Below are 17,291 nucleotides of genomic sequence, written 5' to 3' on the forward strand. Positions count from 1 at the left end.
GATGCTCTTAAGTCATCACCAGTTTATGTGATAAGTAATGCTGAGAAATAGCCACTGGCACAAATTTCAAAGATACCATCATTTTTTTCTTTTCCCTAAAAAAATAATGATCTCTCTTTTACACGACATTCACATCTTTCGTTTTTATTTTTCTTAACCAGGGGTGGGGAAACTGTGACTTTGAGGCTACTTTGAGGTCACAGTTTCCCCACCCTGGAACTATAGTTACTCAATAGTTTTTCCTGTTTCTAGTTTTTCACTTTGCACCAGTTCATATGTCTTCCTATGTTTCTTGGCATTCCTTTTATTTATTTTTATGTCACAATCACAATGATCAATTACATTTGTTAATTATAATTTGTTCAGACATTACCAAAGAGATGGGTGACTGCTTTGTTTCTAGTTTGTAGCAGTTATTGTTTGCTACCAGAAAAAAAGGAAGTGCAGTGAATATTTTGGTATATATGAAACATTTCCTTCTATCTTTTATTCCTTTAGGTCATAAACCCTATAGTAGGATCCCTGAGTTAAAGTTTAGTAGTATCCCCGTTTTTGAAGGCAACTAGGTGATGTAGCAGAATACAGAACTATGAGAGAGCAAGACCTGTGTTCAAATCCTGCCTTACACATTACTAGTTGTGTGGCCTTGGGCAAGATATTTAACCTTTTTTCTGCCTCAATTTCCTCCTTGAAACTCTATTGGAATGTATGCTATTCAGTAAGAAACAAGCAAACTTAAGAGTATTTTATGCCTAACCACTGTGCTTGATTTGTACCCCTATCATACTTACTTTGTATAACAATTACATACGTGCATGTCTCATCTCAGCTACAAGAATGTAAGCTCTGATTACATTTATTTGTTATAGGGGACAATTTCAATTTGCTCAGGAAGAGAATTGGTGGGAAGAGATAATGATTCAAAAAGAAGAAATAAAAGATCACAATAAAATATAAAATTCACAGAAGAAAAAAGTTCAAAAGATTCCCAAAGAATAATTTTATTACTAGAGTATTAAATTTAATACATGCTTTTTAAAATGTTTGTAATAGATCACATTTTTCATGAGCAATCTTCTTTTAGGTTCTTTTACATAGGAATGTTTGTATTTATTGATGATTATTTAGATGATAGGTTTTTTTTAAAGAACATTAAGTCCCCTAAGGTCACTGATTGAGTCAAACTCATCTCGATATCTTCCACACTGCCTGCAAACAGTAGGCGCTCAGCAAATATTTGTTAAATGAATATAGCTGAATTCATTAACCACAAAGGCATTCCTCTTGCCCAATACCTGTTACAGTCTGGTCAGTTTTAATCTAAATGGGTTATGGATAGTCCTTGTCAACCTTGAGCCCTGGAATGACAGCATGCCTTTAAATCTTGACACAGAACAACTGATGATCTTTCCCAGTTTAACAGACTGGTGAAGAAACACATCAATGCATAGTTCAATTGGCCCCCCTTGCAAAGACCTACTGTCCTACTGCCTTTACACATTAAAAACTTTATCAAAAGCTTTGAAACAGTTACTAGAAACTGTCACCTTTTACCTTCACCTAATGTTCCTGCAAATGAGAATGGTGGGGGGGGGGGCAGAGGTGAGGACCATTTGGGATTATGAGACAGTCCAGGAAGGATTTACAGAAGGTAGACAAGGAGAGGAACTTCTTGTAGCATTTCAAGATCACTGCACTGGAAGGAACAATTGGGCCTTCCTAATCCAACATGCACATGGCCAAGAATCTCCTCCGTGACATCAAAACAAGTAGTTACTCGTGGCACCTTTGCTTGATGATCTCAAGGGAGCAGAAATCCACTATCTTTTGGGCCAGTCCATTTGGGGCAGCTCTATTTATTAAGAAAACTTTTCTCCTTTCATCCACATTCTTCTAGAAATGGCACAGTTGGTCCAAAGGGACTTAATTTTACCTACTTCCACATCTTTTATAGATCATTCTTTTTTCAGTTCTGTATGAGACTTTTGTATTTACAAAGCAACAGCCAAATGAATCATTATACCACCAGAAAGCAACTGCCACCAAGGGCTGAACCGAAGCAAGCTACAAGATGTTCCTACAAGTTGGCAGGGCACCATTTGCATTTTGAAACTTGGCTCTTGGGTGACTGCTAGGGCTGCCATCAGGAAAAAAAAGGTGGAGATAAGAGATGAAAAAGGGTGAGTGTGGAGGAGTGTGAATTTCTATGTATCATCTCCTTGGCTCTAGCTGAGAAAAACAGCCAAATAATAAACAGCAGGGTGATTAATGACCTTGTATATGTTAAGCTTCAGCAGCCTTACACTACAAGGATCTAACACCTATCATGTCACACCTGGGACTAAAGAAGAAATCAAGACTGCCCCATCTGAGACTGAGGGGAAGTGATGAGAATAGGAGCTTGGATTTATTCCCGTCTAAGTGACATGTATCCTTCTACATGTACCTCATGAGAAAACGAGATTAGCATGAGAATAGCCTTTCAAGCAAATAAAAATAAATTACCTGTCAGAGAATATCCTAACCAACGTACTTTCTTTCTACAATTTTAAAATTAAATCTCTTTTATTTTCTTCCAAATGGGCTACATTAACTGCCATTCACTGTTGGACTTGGGGCTTGGAACTAGCTTAGAAAGGCTAGAACTCAGCAATTAGCTTGATCTATAGAGGCAGGGTAAAAACTGGGGGAGTCTAAATATGGGTGCACTCGGTGGTTTATGACCAGTCAAGATCAATCTGAGGTTAGCACAGATATGATGTGAACTAGGCCAAAGCAATACTTGGAGAAGAAAAGATGACGAACTCAGGATCTTGGACCTCCAGCAGAGAGAAAAAGTAATATTAGCATATAGATAACATAGAACATGGACAGATAGTGCACAGAAACATAGAAGGGAGGCAAGTACATCATGCAATTCTTCAGCAGCACATAACAAGATAGAAGATATTTAAAATCTAGGCATCTAAGGCCAGAGCACCGGAACTAGGGGCACAAGTTTTCAAGGACCTCATCCCTCAATCCCATCTAAGAATCCCCTTTACAATATGCTTCATAGGTAGAGTAAAGCAAGAACTTAGTAGTCATAAGACCCAAGTCTCAGTACTTTTGTACAACTAACTATAAATCTTGTAATCTTGGGCATATCACTTCAACTCTCAACCTCAAATTCCTTATCTATAAAATGAAAGAATTGGAATAAATGACCCTAATTTCCCTTCCAGTTCTAAAATGCCATTCTAGATGATCAATTCAGTCTCTGCTTGTATATTTTATGCTGTCCAAAAACTTCTGTAGAAGAGTTCCTTATATCCTCTATGACCAGGGCCAGGATGGAACTCAGGGTACAAAGCACAGTGGAAAGTAATAGAAGGTATAGGTGGGGGAGAAATGTGCATACTTGCCAGAGTTAGAAAGTACATGGGTGGAGGAAACCAGTTCTACCCTAAGACTCAAGTGCAGAAGCATTTCACCTATGTTAAATGAAAAGCGTTTGTTAATAGCATCATACCATCGTGCTAAGCTCTGGGAACACAAACACAAAAGCAAAGATACTTCCTGCCCTGAAGAGGTTTGCATTCTAACAAAAGTAAACAAGACTTAATGGATAGTGGTGCCCAGAGAGATATATTTTGGTTTGGAAGATGGCGGTGATGGTGAGTGGACCCATAGAGAAAGATATTGACAAATAGCAGTAATATTATGAAAAGTGTAATAGGGAAGGTCTGAATAGTGGAGGACACACATGCGACAACAAGGTGGTTGGTAAAAACATGGCAGAGAAATAAGGAGAAGGTTGGCTGGAGCATCTGACTCTGCGAGAGGGCCACAGTCTTGAGAAGGTAGAACAACAGGTAATCGTTGCTTTGTTTTTCACCTCATAAACTAAATCAAACTGGGTCTGTCTCCAACTCTTTTTAAGTCAGGGAATTGCTTTTAGAAGAACAATTCAGAAAAATTTTGATTCTTACAAATATTCCATAGTGTCCTGGTCCTCCACCACCAAAAAATGTTTTCTCTGTTTCCACCTCAAGAGGCAGCCACTCTCAACTCTGAGAAGAAATGGGTTTAAGTCTCACCTTTGACACACACTGGCTGTGGCCATGAGCAAGTCCCTAGTCTCGAGGTGCTCTAGGCAATCCTCTAAAACAATAAATGGCAGAGAAGGTGCTGACTTGCATTGGTTGAAGTAGTTTCCTTACCTAAGAGTTTCCTAAACCACTGAAATCAAAAGTCTTATTTCCGCCCAGATTAGCTTTTCTCAACCTTTCCAAAAATAAGAGTTCTCGCTCTGGATAGAGGTAGAAGCATTTGGTTTCCTCATTTTTCATTGCCTGCTCCAGTAATGTACAGAAGGGTTCTGCCAACAGCATGAGCTGCTCCAGAGTGTTTTCTCATCTTGAGCTGCTCCCAGTCTCTGTCATCGCTCCTGACTTCTGATTCTTTCCATGTGTTGTACAGTGAGCTACTCTAGTTACTCTGCCCTTTTTCTCTGGAGTCTTTGGTTCCCATAGGTTTCTGATAATAATCCTGCCTCTCCTTCCAAATTCTCTGGATACACAAGGTTTTCTCTGTTCTTAAAAGAGTGCTTTTCATTTTCTGGGGATACCCTTGTAAATCAATGTGTATCTTACCTCTGTCCTTGGTAACTTCCCCGTGTCCCTCAAAATTGAGGGAAGTCTATGACTTTAAATTGTTTGTATCCCTACAAATCTACTCAATCCCAGTGCCTTTCAGCTTCTTTGACCCTCCTCACACTCCTACATTATCTCCTTGAACATGTATGTATATGAAATATGCGTATATGTATGTATATGTATATATGTACATATCTTCCTATAACACTGATTATCCATGCATAAGCCTCTGCCTTCCAAAGTCTATTCCCCTCTGTTTTCTTTGATCTGCTCAAGCCCTGATAACTGGTAAAGCATCTTAACAGCACCATAGCCGTAAGTTACTGGTATGGGGAAGTAAAGCAGCTTCTTTGCTGCTGAGCTGCCCTAGAATTCAAGGCATTTCTCATGGTTCTACAATCATAGTACACATGGGATATTTCAGGATTGACTGAAAATGACTCTTCCTCCTTCGCTGGGGATGTTCTTTTTAAACACTACTGTCATTACTATCTAATATCTTTTCCATGAGAGTCAGCATGGTGTACTAGAGAGCCTGCCTAGACTTAGAGTCACAAAGATATGGGTTCAAAGCCTGACTCATGCATATATTAGCTATATGACCCTGGATAAGTCACTTAACTTCTCAATTACACCCATGTAATTCTCTAAGACCATAAGATGAAAAGAAGTCAATGATAGGCTTTGGCAGATAGATTCCTCACTGAGTATTCTCTATACCAGTGAAATCACAGGTCTGGAAAAAAGCAAACAACAACAACAACAAAAAAAAACATAGCCATCTCAATGCAGAATAGACGCATTTAGTCTGGAAGTATACAAGTGCTAGCTTTGTTGTTGTTGTGTCTTATTTCAGGTGTGTCTGAATCTTTGTGACCCCATTTGGGGTTTTCTTAGCAAAGTTACTGGAGTAGTTTGCCATTTTCTTCTCCAATTCATTTTACAGATGAGAAAACCAAAGCGAACAGCATTAAGTGACTTTCCCAGGGTCACAGAGCTAGTAAGTATCTGGGGCTGGATTTGAACTCACAAGAATGAGTCTTCCTCATTCCAAGCCCAGCACTCTGCCACCTAGCTGCCTAAGTACTAGCTTACTTAGGCTGGATGGATTTAGAACTAGGAGGAACAGAATCCAACCCCTTCATTTTACAGATGAGGAAACATATTTGTCTCCAATGGCTGAAAGGCACTTGATGTTTCAGTAGAGGAAACAATAAAATTTCAAGACCCATGGCAACTGTGAAAGAGAAACATACTAGGCAGTTATTCCTAAAAATGACTGAATGATACTCTACTACAGTGTTGTGTCATTGTGGTTAAAATCTGATAGTCAGTCCCTTTCTGATCAGTTGCATAACTTGCCAAGCTTAATTCCATCTTTCTTTTCTTGCAACCTGGTTTAGTGAACGACAAAGGTAAAATGAACTGAAGAAGATAGGAGTAGGGGATGTTATGTTTTAGGAGAGCAGGATCCAGTCTTTCCTGACCATTGCTTTTCAGCCTGATGAATTATATATCACTAGAGATATCACTCAGAAGAATAACTTTACTTCCTATATAACTTCATGGTATTACTTAATAGTTGTTTCTTTTCTTTTTCATCATGTTCCCTAGTTTCCTTCTGAGTGTTCCTATAGCAATCTCCCAAACCTATAGTTAAAATGTGTCTGTCAGATACAGCCAAGATAATTCTGGTGGTATGAACTTTACATTCTGAGTTATGATAGTAATACCACCCCTATTCATTAAATACCCATGAGCCACCAGTATGGTAGAAAAAGTCAGCATATGGTTAAAAAGGTGGCAGCATGGTCTAGTGGATAAGAGAGCTGACTTTAGAGCCAGCCAAACATGGGTTTGAGTCCTTCCTCTCACCTATACTAACTGTGTGACCCTAAGTTGTTTTATCTCAATGTGTCAGCAGCTCTATAAGTCTTTAAGATTCAGGGAAGTAGCTAACCTTCAATGATACAGTTCCCTTTGACAATCTCAGATCCAGTCCCTGTCTGTATCTACGCTAGAAGGGAAAATTCTTAACTAAATATAAATAGGTCAGTAAGCTTCAAATAGTAGTTCAACATACTTAGGGGGAAAAGGGGAAATCAAATTTACTTTTAAATTATTGAATAGAGATTACTAAGATTAATGGTCTTATCTATTTAGTGATAGGTATAAATACAGGTATATACATAAATTTATATTTATATCTATATATGAATAGATAAGGTTTTTCATTCTCATTCCATGAAATGTACATAAAGGAAAGAAAACAATATTGCCCATGGGAACCAGCCCACCCATTCTGTGCTCAATATTTTCCACATACCATAGAACTTGTCCTGGCAAACTCAAGAAAGGGATTCTTCTGCGTGTCCGAGCCAACGTCTCAGGCTTTCTCTCAGCTCTGGATGAGTATGCAATCACATCACCTGCTGTGAAATAAGATACTTTAACAAACTGGAAAAGAAACACAACCTCATCCAAAAGTTATATCCAACCACTCTGTCTTTCCTGAACCAAGGCATCTTGGCTCCCTGCTGCTCATTTCCGCTGAGTAGGAAACCTGTCATCCTGCAGAACTTGGACAGCACCCCAAACACCTGACGGCTAAAGAATGAGGGGAAAGTTGATGTGGGCTGCTGAGAAACAGAAGCATTAATATTATCTGGAAAAGGGAAAACTGTTCCATCTTGTAACATATACCAGGAAAGAAGATATCAGTTTCTCTCCAAAGCCTCCTAACAAGAAAATGTTTTGTTCCCAATGTTTACAGTGACTCAGGGCCCACAGAAAATTCTATTTTCAAGACCACTTCCTAGAAACAAAACATACACTTTACTTCATACATTCTCCCTTTAGAATTGATTTTAAAAAATCACAATTTATTGTAATATACTTTTCCCCAGCCATCTTTCTCATTTTTAAAGTCCAATCTCCATTGCCTTTTCAGCAGTTAATGTCAAATAAACTCTACCCTGCATATTTATAACATTTTATGCTCTCTTTAAAGCTGTGTGTGCAACCCAATTAAAGCCACACTTAGACAAAGTTTTTCAAGCAGTATCAGTTAACTTTTAATTGACCCATTACTTTAATAACAACAATAATAATATTAACAATAGCTAGCATTTATATAGAGGTTTAAGATTTGCATGGAAATACTTCATTTGATCGTCACAACAACTCCGCGAGGTATATGCTGTTACTATTCCCATTCTATAGATGAAATAACTGAGAGTTAGAGTGATTCATTTACTTGCCCTCTTGGGTCACACAACTAGTGAGTATCTGTGACAGAACTTAAACTTAAGGGCTTTCTGTCTCTAGATCTAGTACCCTCTCCACTGAAACACCTAGTTTGTTTTTTCTTCAGCAAATTATTCACTGGAAACACTATTGAGAGATGATATCTTTGCCTTTTACAAAAACCGGACTATCAGCATAATCTAATGAAAAATTCCCACAGACACTTAAAAAAAATGAATCCATGGGGTATGGTTTGGGAAGGAAGCCATTTCAGAACTTCCACCAGTGGAAGACTTTGCCCTTAAGGCGGCATCTAATGTGGAAAATCTTTTGACAGGTGAAAAATTTTACTTAATTGAAGTATTGAGAATGATCAGTTGAAAAGTTGAAACTGTTGAAAAAGACTCCCCCTCCCCCTTCCTCCTCCCTCTCTACATTTTTGTACAGAGAGGAAGTCTGCTCATAACAAAAGCAATTGTTTTCCAGGTCGCTTCTGGACAACCTGCTGGCTACCACTTCCCTAAATATAGCAGCTGCATATTACATGAAGCAAGCATACCATATGGGATACTGACCATGACAGAACTGGAGTGATCGACTCTTTTAACGGCTGCCAACCAGGACTCCACTTTTTATGGGCATGGGAATGGTAAAAGCTGAAATTTCCCCACTTGGAGAGTAAACCCTGCTTGGCTCTCAGGTGCTCCAAGTAGCTGGTGCTTCCAGCTGCCAGTCAAGGAAATTAAATTTGAGGCAAAAGGATCCTACATGATTTGAAAAGTGGTTGTGCTAAATATTCCCTCTTTGCTGTCTACACGTTACCCTCTATTCCCCTTGATCCATTCTGGGCTGGACTGGTCCTTTCTAGAGCCCTTCCACTCCTCCTATGACCCCTTCAGTCAATGCTTTATCCCTTGGGGCAATTTCCATTTTCACCGAAGGGAGGGGTCTGTGCCTTAAGGCCCACAGCTTTCTAAACTCTTACCTCTCTGAGACACTTTGAGAAAGGTGCGGGGGGAAAGCTGGCATGGCGACAGGTGCAGCAGGACGGTCTCAGGCTCTGAGGAAGGCTGAGGGGAGGGGACAGCATAGGCGGCAGGAGGGAGGGTAATTTAGCGTGGCACTTCAAACATGACTTAGTGCCAATCATAACATAATTTCTCTTCCAAGTACTTAAAAGTGCTTTGAAAACATTAACTCATTAAGCCATCCAAATGCTTAAGCAAAGGCAGGAGCAAATATCTCCTTGTTCCACACCTTAAGATAGTCAAACTCAATGCCTGAGTTTACTAGCCAAAGTTCAATTAGTGCCAGGTATGCATTAAAACTCAATGAGTCTGCTTTGCTTTACAATCCAGGGTTCCAGCCCCTGAACTTCAATGACACCTTTGAAGAAAGGAAATTTGGAAATTTGGAAATATGGATTTGGAATCTGGAAATATGATATTGGTTATTATTATTATTATTATATGGACAGATTGTATAATAGCAGGTACCCTATTAACTGAATTCTAAAATACCTTTTTGGTGTGTAAAAACCACCCCTCCTCCCATACTACTTCAGGTTACCCATGACTAGTACATGAGAGCTGAGGGATATTCTCTCATCTTGAACAATTTATCAATCATAGAATCCTAGAATTTAGAACCAGAAGAGACCTCATGGATCATCTGATTGAAACCACTCATTTCACAGATGAAGGAAAGGGGAGCAACAGAAGGGAAGTTGCCTAAAGTTACATAAATAGTAAGCAGGAGAGCTGGAATTCAAACCCAGGTTTTCAATGATATCACCAAGTCAAAGGGCATTCACTGTTTAGTTGCATGCTGTGCATAATTTCAAATAATTTTCTAGACTATTTTCCAACTGTATTACTGCATATATACTATGGACCAAATTTCATCTCCCTTATATTTATGTTAGAGTTGTAAAGGGAGTGAGAATTTGTAACAATATTATGAAAGTGGCGCGTCATAAGTGGAAACATATCAATAAGTTGTTTTATATGAGATTAAAAGCATGACCAAACACATGCTTACAGAATCAGAGGACATTATCTCTGTGTCTTCCTGTGATTCTCTTTGGTTCTCCTTTTCAGCAGTCCATGGGATCTGTGATCTCACTGATGTGAGTATGCTCTCCAAAAATGAAAATTAGAATCCATTTATTCTGCTCATTCCACTAAAGTCTCAGCTCTTACCCAATCTCTTCTCTTCCCTTAAATTCATCAGAGGGGAAATCACCCAAATGCTGCAGTCCTCTGATATCATATAGGTACCAATAAAACACTTGGTTAGCCCATCAGCTTGCTCTCACACTCATTATGTGCCTAGAACACTTTCTTTTCTGGTCATACATTTCTCTGAAGATATCCTTTATACTCATTCAATTTTAGTTCTATCACAATACAACATCCTACAAATAAAACCACTGTCTATTTCTGTATCTTTAGCCAAAGACTGAGGAGTAAATATATTTTTTGATTCATCTTTTTCCCAGAATGATTTGTATGAAACAGGTGCTTTCTAAGGTGTATGACTTAAAAATGAATCATCATTCCTCAAAGAGAATGAAGTCATTGCCTTTCAAAGTCTTCTGATGATGATTCTAGTACAACATTTAGGGAATTACTGATAAATATTTCACAGAACACCCACAACATCCATTGGCACTACATGGAACACAGCAGTAGAAGCAGTTCTCCCTTGAGTTTTTCAAAATACCCTATGATCTACAAGGACTCCTTAATAAAAAAAGAATATCATCAATTACATAAATAAACTATTAATCTATGAGCAGAAGTGGGGATTTCTTTCTCTGAAATCTAATATACTGAGATAGATGGAATAAGTTACTCTGTATCATTAATTCATCTTGCCTCTGTTTAGGGATTAAATTATTTAATGGTGAAGACCATACCTTTTCCTTAAAATTAGCATTTCTGACATATTTAATACATAATATTAACTATCCAGTGAATAGCCAGTAAATATTAGTAATTGACAACAATAATGATATGAAGAAGAACTCACTGAAAAGACAGTTCATCTAAATTTCTTAGTCAGACATTCAGGGGTCCCTAACCATCTCTCTATGCTTTAGTCAAACTGTATTGCACAACATTCTAGGAACATGCTCTCTGTACTTTTTCTTCTCTTGAAGCTCTCTCTGTCTGAAGACCTCTTTTGGCATCTCTCTGCCTCACCATTCCTTATCCATTCTTCAAGTTCTGGTTAAATTTCATTTCCTTTATGAAGCTTTTCTAAATTCTCCCATACCAGAAATAATCCTTGCTGCTTCAGGACTCCTACTGTATTCTTTTAAGTACGTAATGATGATGATGATGATAACTAGCATTTATATAGTGTTTTAGGATTTGCAAAACTTCTTTCCATGTGTTCTTTCATGTAATCCTCTAAACAACCCTATGAGGTAAGTGTCATTATCCCCATTTTGTAGATAAGGAAACTGAGGCTGAGAGGTCAAGCAATTTGCCCAGGGTCTCAAGGCTACCAAGTGCCTGAAGGAAGATTTAAACTCAGTTTTCCCAAATTCTAAGTCCAGTATTCTATTCCTGTACCACAATCTTGTTGTAAGCTTAATTGTATATCTAGTATATTTATCTCTCCTAACAAATCTTAAGGTCCATGAAGTCAAGGACAAGATGTGGTTTTCCATCTTTGTTTCTCCTTATATCTCACAGTAAAGTGCTTTGCAAACAGTAGGTGCCCGATGAATGTTAAATGAATAAATGAAAGCCTGTTGGTTGATTTTGGTTGGTTCATTTTTGTCAATAGTCAATAAACATTTATTAAATGCCTATAATGTGCCAGATACTGTGCTAAGTGCTAGGGATACACACAGATCTGAAAAAGAAAGACAGTACCTCCCCTCAAGGAGCTTACAACTTAATGCAGAAAGATAATACACGAAAGAAAACTGGCAAGTAGAGTGGAAAGGACAGCATCTGGTGAGGGCATGGTGGGGGAGCCAAAGAAGTGCCAATGGGTGCTTCCAGTCAAGTCTAAGTCCAAAATTAGTCCAAAATTTTATAGGTGTGTTGAACAACAACAACAAAACCCAGAAAATGAAGAAATTCCTAGGACACTTTTACAAAACATTCTTTTTAAAAAAAAATTAATTTGTTTTCAACAACCACTTTCATAAATTTCAAATTTTCTGCCCCTCCCTCCTTCTCTCTCCCCAAGACAGCAAGAAATCTTACAGGGTTCTATACTTACATTCTTATTAAACACATTTTCACATTAGTTGTGTTACATAGAAGAATTAAAACGAATAGGAGAAACCATGAGAAAAACCAAACCAAAACATAACACAAGAGAAAACAATCTACTTCATTCTGTGTTCTGATTCCATAGTTCTTTATCTGGATGTGGATGGCTACAAAACATTCTAATTCATAGAAAATAACTTACACTAATAGCTAATTGATAAAGAAAGTTAGCCTACTATCAGGACATCCTATAAAAATGATTAAAAACTATTAGGTCATCATATAACCTTAAGCTCTGAAGAAATTCCTTCATTCTTATCTCACTGTATCTGATGAAAAGACATAATAAAAAGTAAGCTTAAAACATAAGCTTCTTGAGGGCAAGGATGGTCTCACTTGTGTCTTTTCATCCTCAGAGCCTAGTACAACCAGTCAATCAATACACATTTATTTACCTACTATGTGCTAGGCACTTTACCAAGTGCTGGGCATATAAAAAGAGGCAAAAAGCAGTTCCTAACCTCAAGGAGCTAACACTCTAATACAATGATCAAAGAGCTCACAATCTAATGGAATTAATTAAAGTAAGTGCCATGACATGACTAAGACCAATATAGAAACCACCTCAACTACAGAAAACATTTGGTCCCCTTGCCAGTCTGAAAGATATGGCAACCAAGGGGCCACACCGGTTTTGAATATGAACTTGTTCCTACAGTCTTGCAGAAAAATAGGGGAGATTAGTCAGTCAACAAATAGAAATTAAGTAGGGTGTATGGATGTTCAAGGAGGACTAGCACCTCTGGTATGAGGGATTGCTGAACCCTTTACAAGGCTGCTTATTCATCTTTGATATCAACTCTCAGTAAACCATTTTGGCAGACAGGCTAAACTAGGTTGAGAGTAACCAATGGTCCACAAACTGCTCAGTGAGTAAGTGGAGTATCTACCCAAGCATGTGAAAACCTCAGTGGAACAGGTAGATAAGAATAATTTGGTTTAACCACCATGAAAGCAGCGGAAGCAGGCACTGTGGTATACAAAGGTAGAAGGTCATCCACTGCATCTCTGGCCATTGCCAGTCATCTTGACTTCCGATGACTCAGGAAGAGAAAGTGAGGCTGACAACTTTGACTAACTCTGCCTCAATTAAATCCAACATGCACAAGTCAAGACATTACCCCATATTGGTCCTCTTTAAAAATGAAGGACAAACAAGTATAATAAAGCAACAATAATCCATGAAGAACCTACTATATGCCAGGCACTGTGCTAAGATCTAGGGGTACTAAGAAAGGCAAAAGAGAGCCCCTGCTTTCAAGGAGTTCACAATCTAAAGGAGAAAACAACATACAAGCAACTACGTATAAACAAATCCGGAAAGGAGATGAGAATGGAAATAATTCCAGGAATGGGACACAGCCAATAAAAATGTCCAGACAGTCAATGACGATGTCTGGAATCAGGAGTCAAAGTGTTTGTTAAAGGAACAGTTATGTGATTAGTCACTAGATTAAAGACTATGTGGGGGTGAATAAAGTATAAAAAGACTGAAAAGGCAGAGGTGGGCGTGGGGCAAGTTATGAAGGGCTTTGAATGCTAAACAGAGGATTTTATATTGAATCCTTGATGTGAGAGAGTGCCACTAGAGTTTATTGAGTAGGGAGTGACATGTTCAGACTTGTGCTTTAGGAAGATTAATTTGACAGCTGAATATTGGATGTACTATAGTGAGGAGAGAATAGGACAATGCATAGAGGTATTGTTAACTGCTTAATTGTTAAGATTTCTGCCTGTCTTCAGATTAGAAACCTTCCCCAAGTCCTCACTGATCCTCCAAGAATAATTTTTAAAATATATTTTATTTTGAAATCAACAATTAAAAATATTCTACCTTGTAAAATGAACTCGGAGTTCTGTAAATAGAATTCAATAACTACATACTTTAAAAAAACAATCAAAATCTTTTTTGAACCTTAAACTTGAAGAAATGAAGGTATTCTTCACCCTATTCTCATAAAACCTTATTTTATACATGATCCTTGAGTAACAGCAGCCTGACTCCTGGTAATTTTCAAGTGTTCTGCATGCATTCACCATGAAACAATTTACTATGCAAGAGCTTTAAATCAAAATCTCTTGCATAATAAACAAGTTTTTCTATTGCATACCTGAAAATCTGGCTAACAAAATTCAGACATAGTTGAAAGAATGTACTTCATAACAAAAATGCCTTCTGATTTTTTTTTAACAGACAACTGCTTCCTTTTTTCATCTGAAGTAAAATCCTTGCATCTAGCTTCAGCCATTAAATAGATAGAATGCAGAACGTACCTTTCACCTTTGATCCACAAGGGGGCAGACTGCTCTCACCAACAGCCAGCCTGCCAGACAAGATTTGTTGGCAGTTAATGTTCCTAGAATACTTGGTGCTTCTGTGATAATGGAACTGGCACAATGATTTTAAAGTGGAATAATGTGGACTATGGAGAATATCTACGCCTCTCCAGACATCAGCTTTCTCATTTGCAAAATGAGAGAAGTGGACTACAGTTTCTTTCAGCTCTAAGTCCCACATACAATGGTTATTAACAGGGTCAAATTTCATTATAGGATGATAATCCCTGTTCCTCTTAAATTTATTTATGATCTTAAATTTATGATTTGCACCTTAGCAAGCCCAGGAAATAGAGGACTCATTTATCCTCTTGGAGTATTTTACCAAAGAAATCAACTAAAACAGCTAATTTACAAAACAAAGCACCCATTTTTACTACTATCTTTAAGTCCTTAACATCTGACAACTAGGTTAGACTTCCAGCTTCCTATATGGCCTCCTGCCTTAAATCTATTACGGGTATTTGTATCAGGATCACCTTTTCATCAAATCCCCTTCCCTGCTCCAACACTTGACATGGCGCCCCATTATCTATAGGCCAAAGCCCAAATTCCTTAGTCCAACATTTAAAGGCATAACATAGTCCCATTTTACATTTCCACCTTTGTTGGCCCACTATTCTTTTCTGCATCATTCAAATGGATCTATTCAATGTTGCCAGAATGTGCCTTTTTTGCCTGGAATGAATATTCCCCTTCCTCTTGGCCTATAGAAGCTTCCATATAAGACTTAGTAAAAGTTCCAGGTCACAGTCCTTTCCTGACCACTCTAACTTGCAGACATCATCACTGCTAGCTGCACTACTAAACATCTATTAAGTATCTACTATATGTGAATGGGGGACGGTGTCCCAGGCCCTGGGGATGCAAAGATTGGTATTAGACTAATTTCCTACTCTGAAGGAGCTGAAAGGGCAATGTGAAATAGGGAAAGAAATATGGAGCTGGAAGGTCATGAATTCTGACCCTGTCTCCTTATTAGCCCTGGGACTTTGCCATGTCACTTAATATCTGAGTCTCAATTCCCTCTCCTTTAAAATGGGATAATAGCTCTTGTATTACAGTACTCCTATGAGGAAAGTAGTTTGTAAAATATAATGTGTTATAGACACGAATTTTCCTATCATTCAGTTAGGGATACAGCACATGTAGGGGAAAAGATTAAACAAAGTGGCATTAGCTGAGTACCAAATGAATGATTCAAACAATAGATGCTCCAGAAGATCAAAGGAGGACCTTATCACTGAAGTCTACAACACTGAAGGAAAGCCTTGGCACTTGAGTGAGGTTTTAAAGGAAAGGTAAGACTAAAGCAGGTAGAAGAGAGAGAGGAGGCCTTAAACCTGTCAGAGTGGCAAAGATGACAGAAAGGGGAAGCAACATATATTAAAAAGACTACAGGAAAACAAGAACACGAATGCACTGTTGGGCAGCTGTGAACTGAGTCAGTAGTCATTCTAGAAAACAATTTGGAACCATCCCCCCTTAAGTTACTAATCTCTGCATCTTCTTTGATCCATCCATAATACCACATAATTGGGGCAGCTATTTTTGCTAGTGTTTTAAGAACTAAAAATGAATGCTCATCAACCAGGGAATAACTGGACAAATTACAGTATATGAATGTAATGAAATATTTTTGTACCATAATAAACGAAGGAATAGTTTCAGAGGAACCTGGGAAAATTTATATTAACTATGTAGAATAAAGCAAATAGAACCAGAAAGAATTCTATATAATGACCACAACACAAAGAAAGATAATTCTGAAAGATTTAAGAGCATGGATCAATAACCCAGGTTTCAGAATTCTGATAAGGAAGGACACTACCTATCTTCTATTAGAAAGGAGATGATCTCAAGATGTAGAATGAGACACTAATTTTTTGACCAATGTGGGAATTTACTTTGCTTGACATTGTGTACTTGTTACAACTTTTTGTTTTTCTTTTTTTTCAATGGGAGGAGATGTTAGGAAGAAGGAGGCTACTGATAAGTCTTTTTCACCAAAAAAAAAAAAAAAATGAAATGAGAACAGAAGGAAGGCCAGAAGGAATTACAAACAAGACAGCTTTGAAAGTTACATGTTGAAATGAATTATATATTTTTAAAAGAAAAGCAAGCTGTATATGAGACTTGCAATTTTATGTAAAATCCTCTCCTATTCTACAATATATGTATATACATACATATATACACATATACATATGTATATACACACACATGCACATATGGAAACACTCATTTTATTTGTTTGCTAAGTTTAGAATGCAAAAAAGAGGAGAGAAAAGAAAGCAGAGAGAGAGAAAGTGAAAGAGGGGAGGGGAGTGAGAGTATACCAGGTAGGATGTCCCAGAACAATTCAATTCAACCATTATTTGTTAAGTGCCTACTATGTGCCTGGCACTGAGAATGAGAATTATGCTTGCAGAATAAGTAAGCTTTGTTACCTAAAAGACAGTGTCCTTAGAGGATAGTGGGAGATAATCTTAAAACTTAGATAAGGCTGAGATTGTGGAGGTACTTGAAAGCCAGGTTAAGAAGACTGGACTTTAGCCGCAGGATAATTGGGGCAGTGTAAAAAAAAGAGCAGGGCCATGGACTGAAAAAGTGATATGAGTCAACAGTATTGAGTAAGAGCCACAAAAACTAAATCAATCTTAAGATACATTGAGGCACAGTGCCCAGGACCAGGGAGGTAATAGTGGCATTTGTTATACTCTGTCCTAGTAAAAGTACATCTGGAATGTTGTGGTCAGTTCTGGATAGGATATCT

At 37.9% G+C, this 17,291-nt stretch overlaps 2 protein-coding genes across 3 annotated transcripts in view; both read right to left on the minus strand.

The window, feature by feature from the left end:
- Positions 1 to 7,052, minus strand: part of CYTIP (cytohesin 1 interacting protein) — a 91,952-nt gene extending 84,900 nt beyond the window's left edge. The window contains exon 1 of one of the 2 annotated variants that reach the window (XM_072612033.1): positions 6,964 to 7,052. In XM_072612033.1, coding sequence (XP_072468134.1) covers positions 6,964 to 6,966 — 3 coding nt within the window. In that variant the 5' untranslated portion in view covers positions 6,967 to 7,052. The remainder of the gene's footprint in view (positions 1 to 6,963) is intronic. The other variant, XM_072612030.1, reaches the window with a different exon arrangement.
- ACVR1C (activin A receptor type 1C) overlaps positions 6,967 to 17,291 on the minus strand; it is a 127,181-nt gene continuing 116,856 nt past the window's right edge. The window contains exon 9 of the mRNA XM_072612025.1: positions 6,967 to 7,069. Coding sequence (XP_072468126.1) covers positions 7,058 to 7,069 — 12 coding nt within the window. The 3' untranslated portion in view covers positions 6,967 to 7,057. The remainder of the gene's footprint in view (positions 7,070 to 17,291) is intronic.

This window comes from Notamacropus eugenii, chromosome 5 (genome assembly GCF_028372415.1).
Source record: "Notamacropus eugenii isolate mMacEug1 chromosome 5, mMacEug1.pri_v2, whole genome shotgun sequence".
NCBI classification, from domain to species: Eukaryota; Metazoa; Chordata; class Mammalia; order Diprotodontia; family Macropodidae; genus Notamacropus; species Notamacropus eugenii.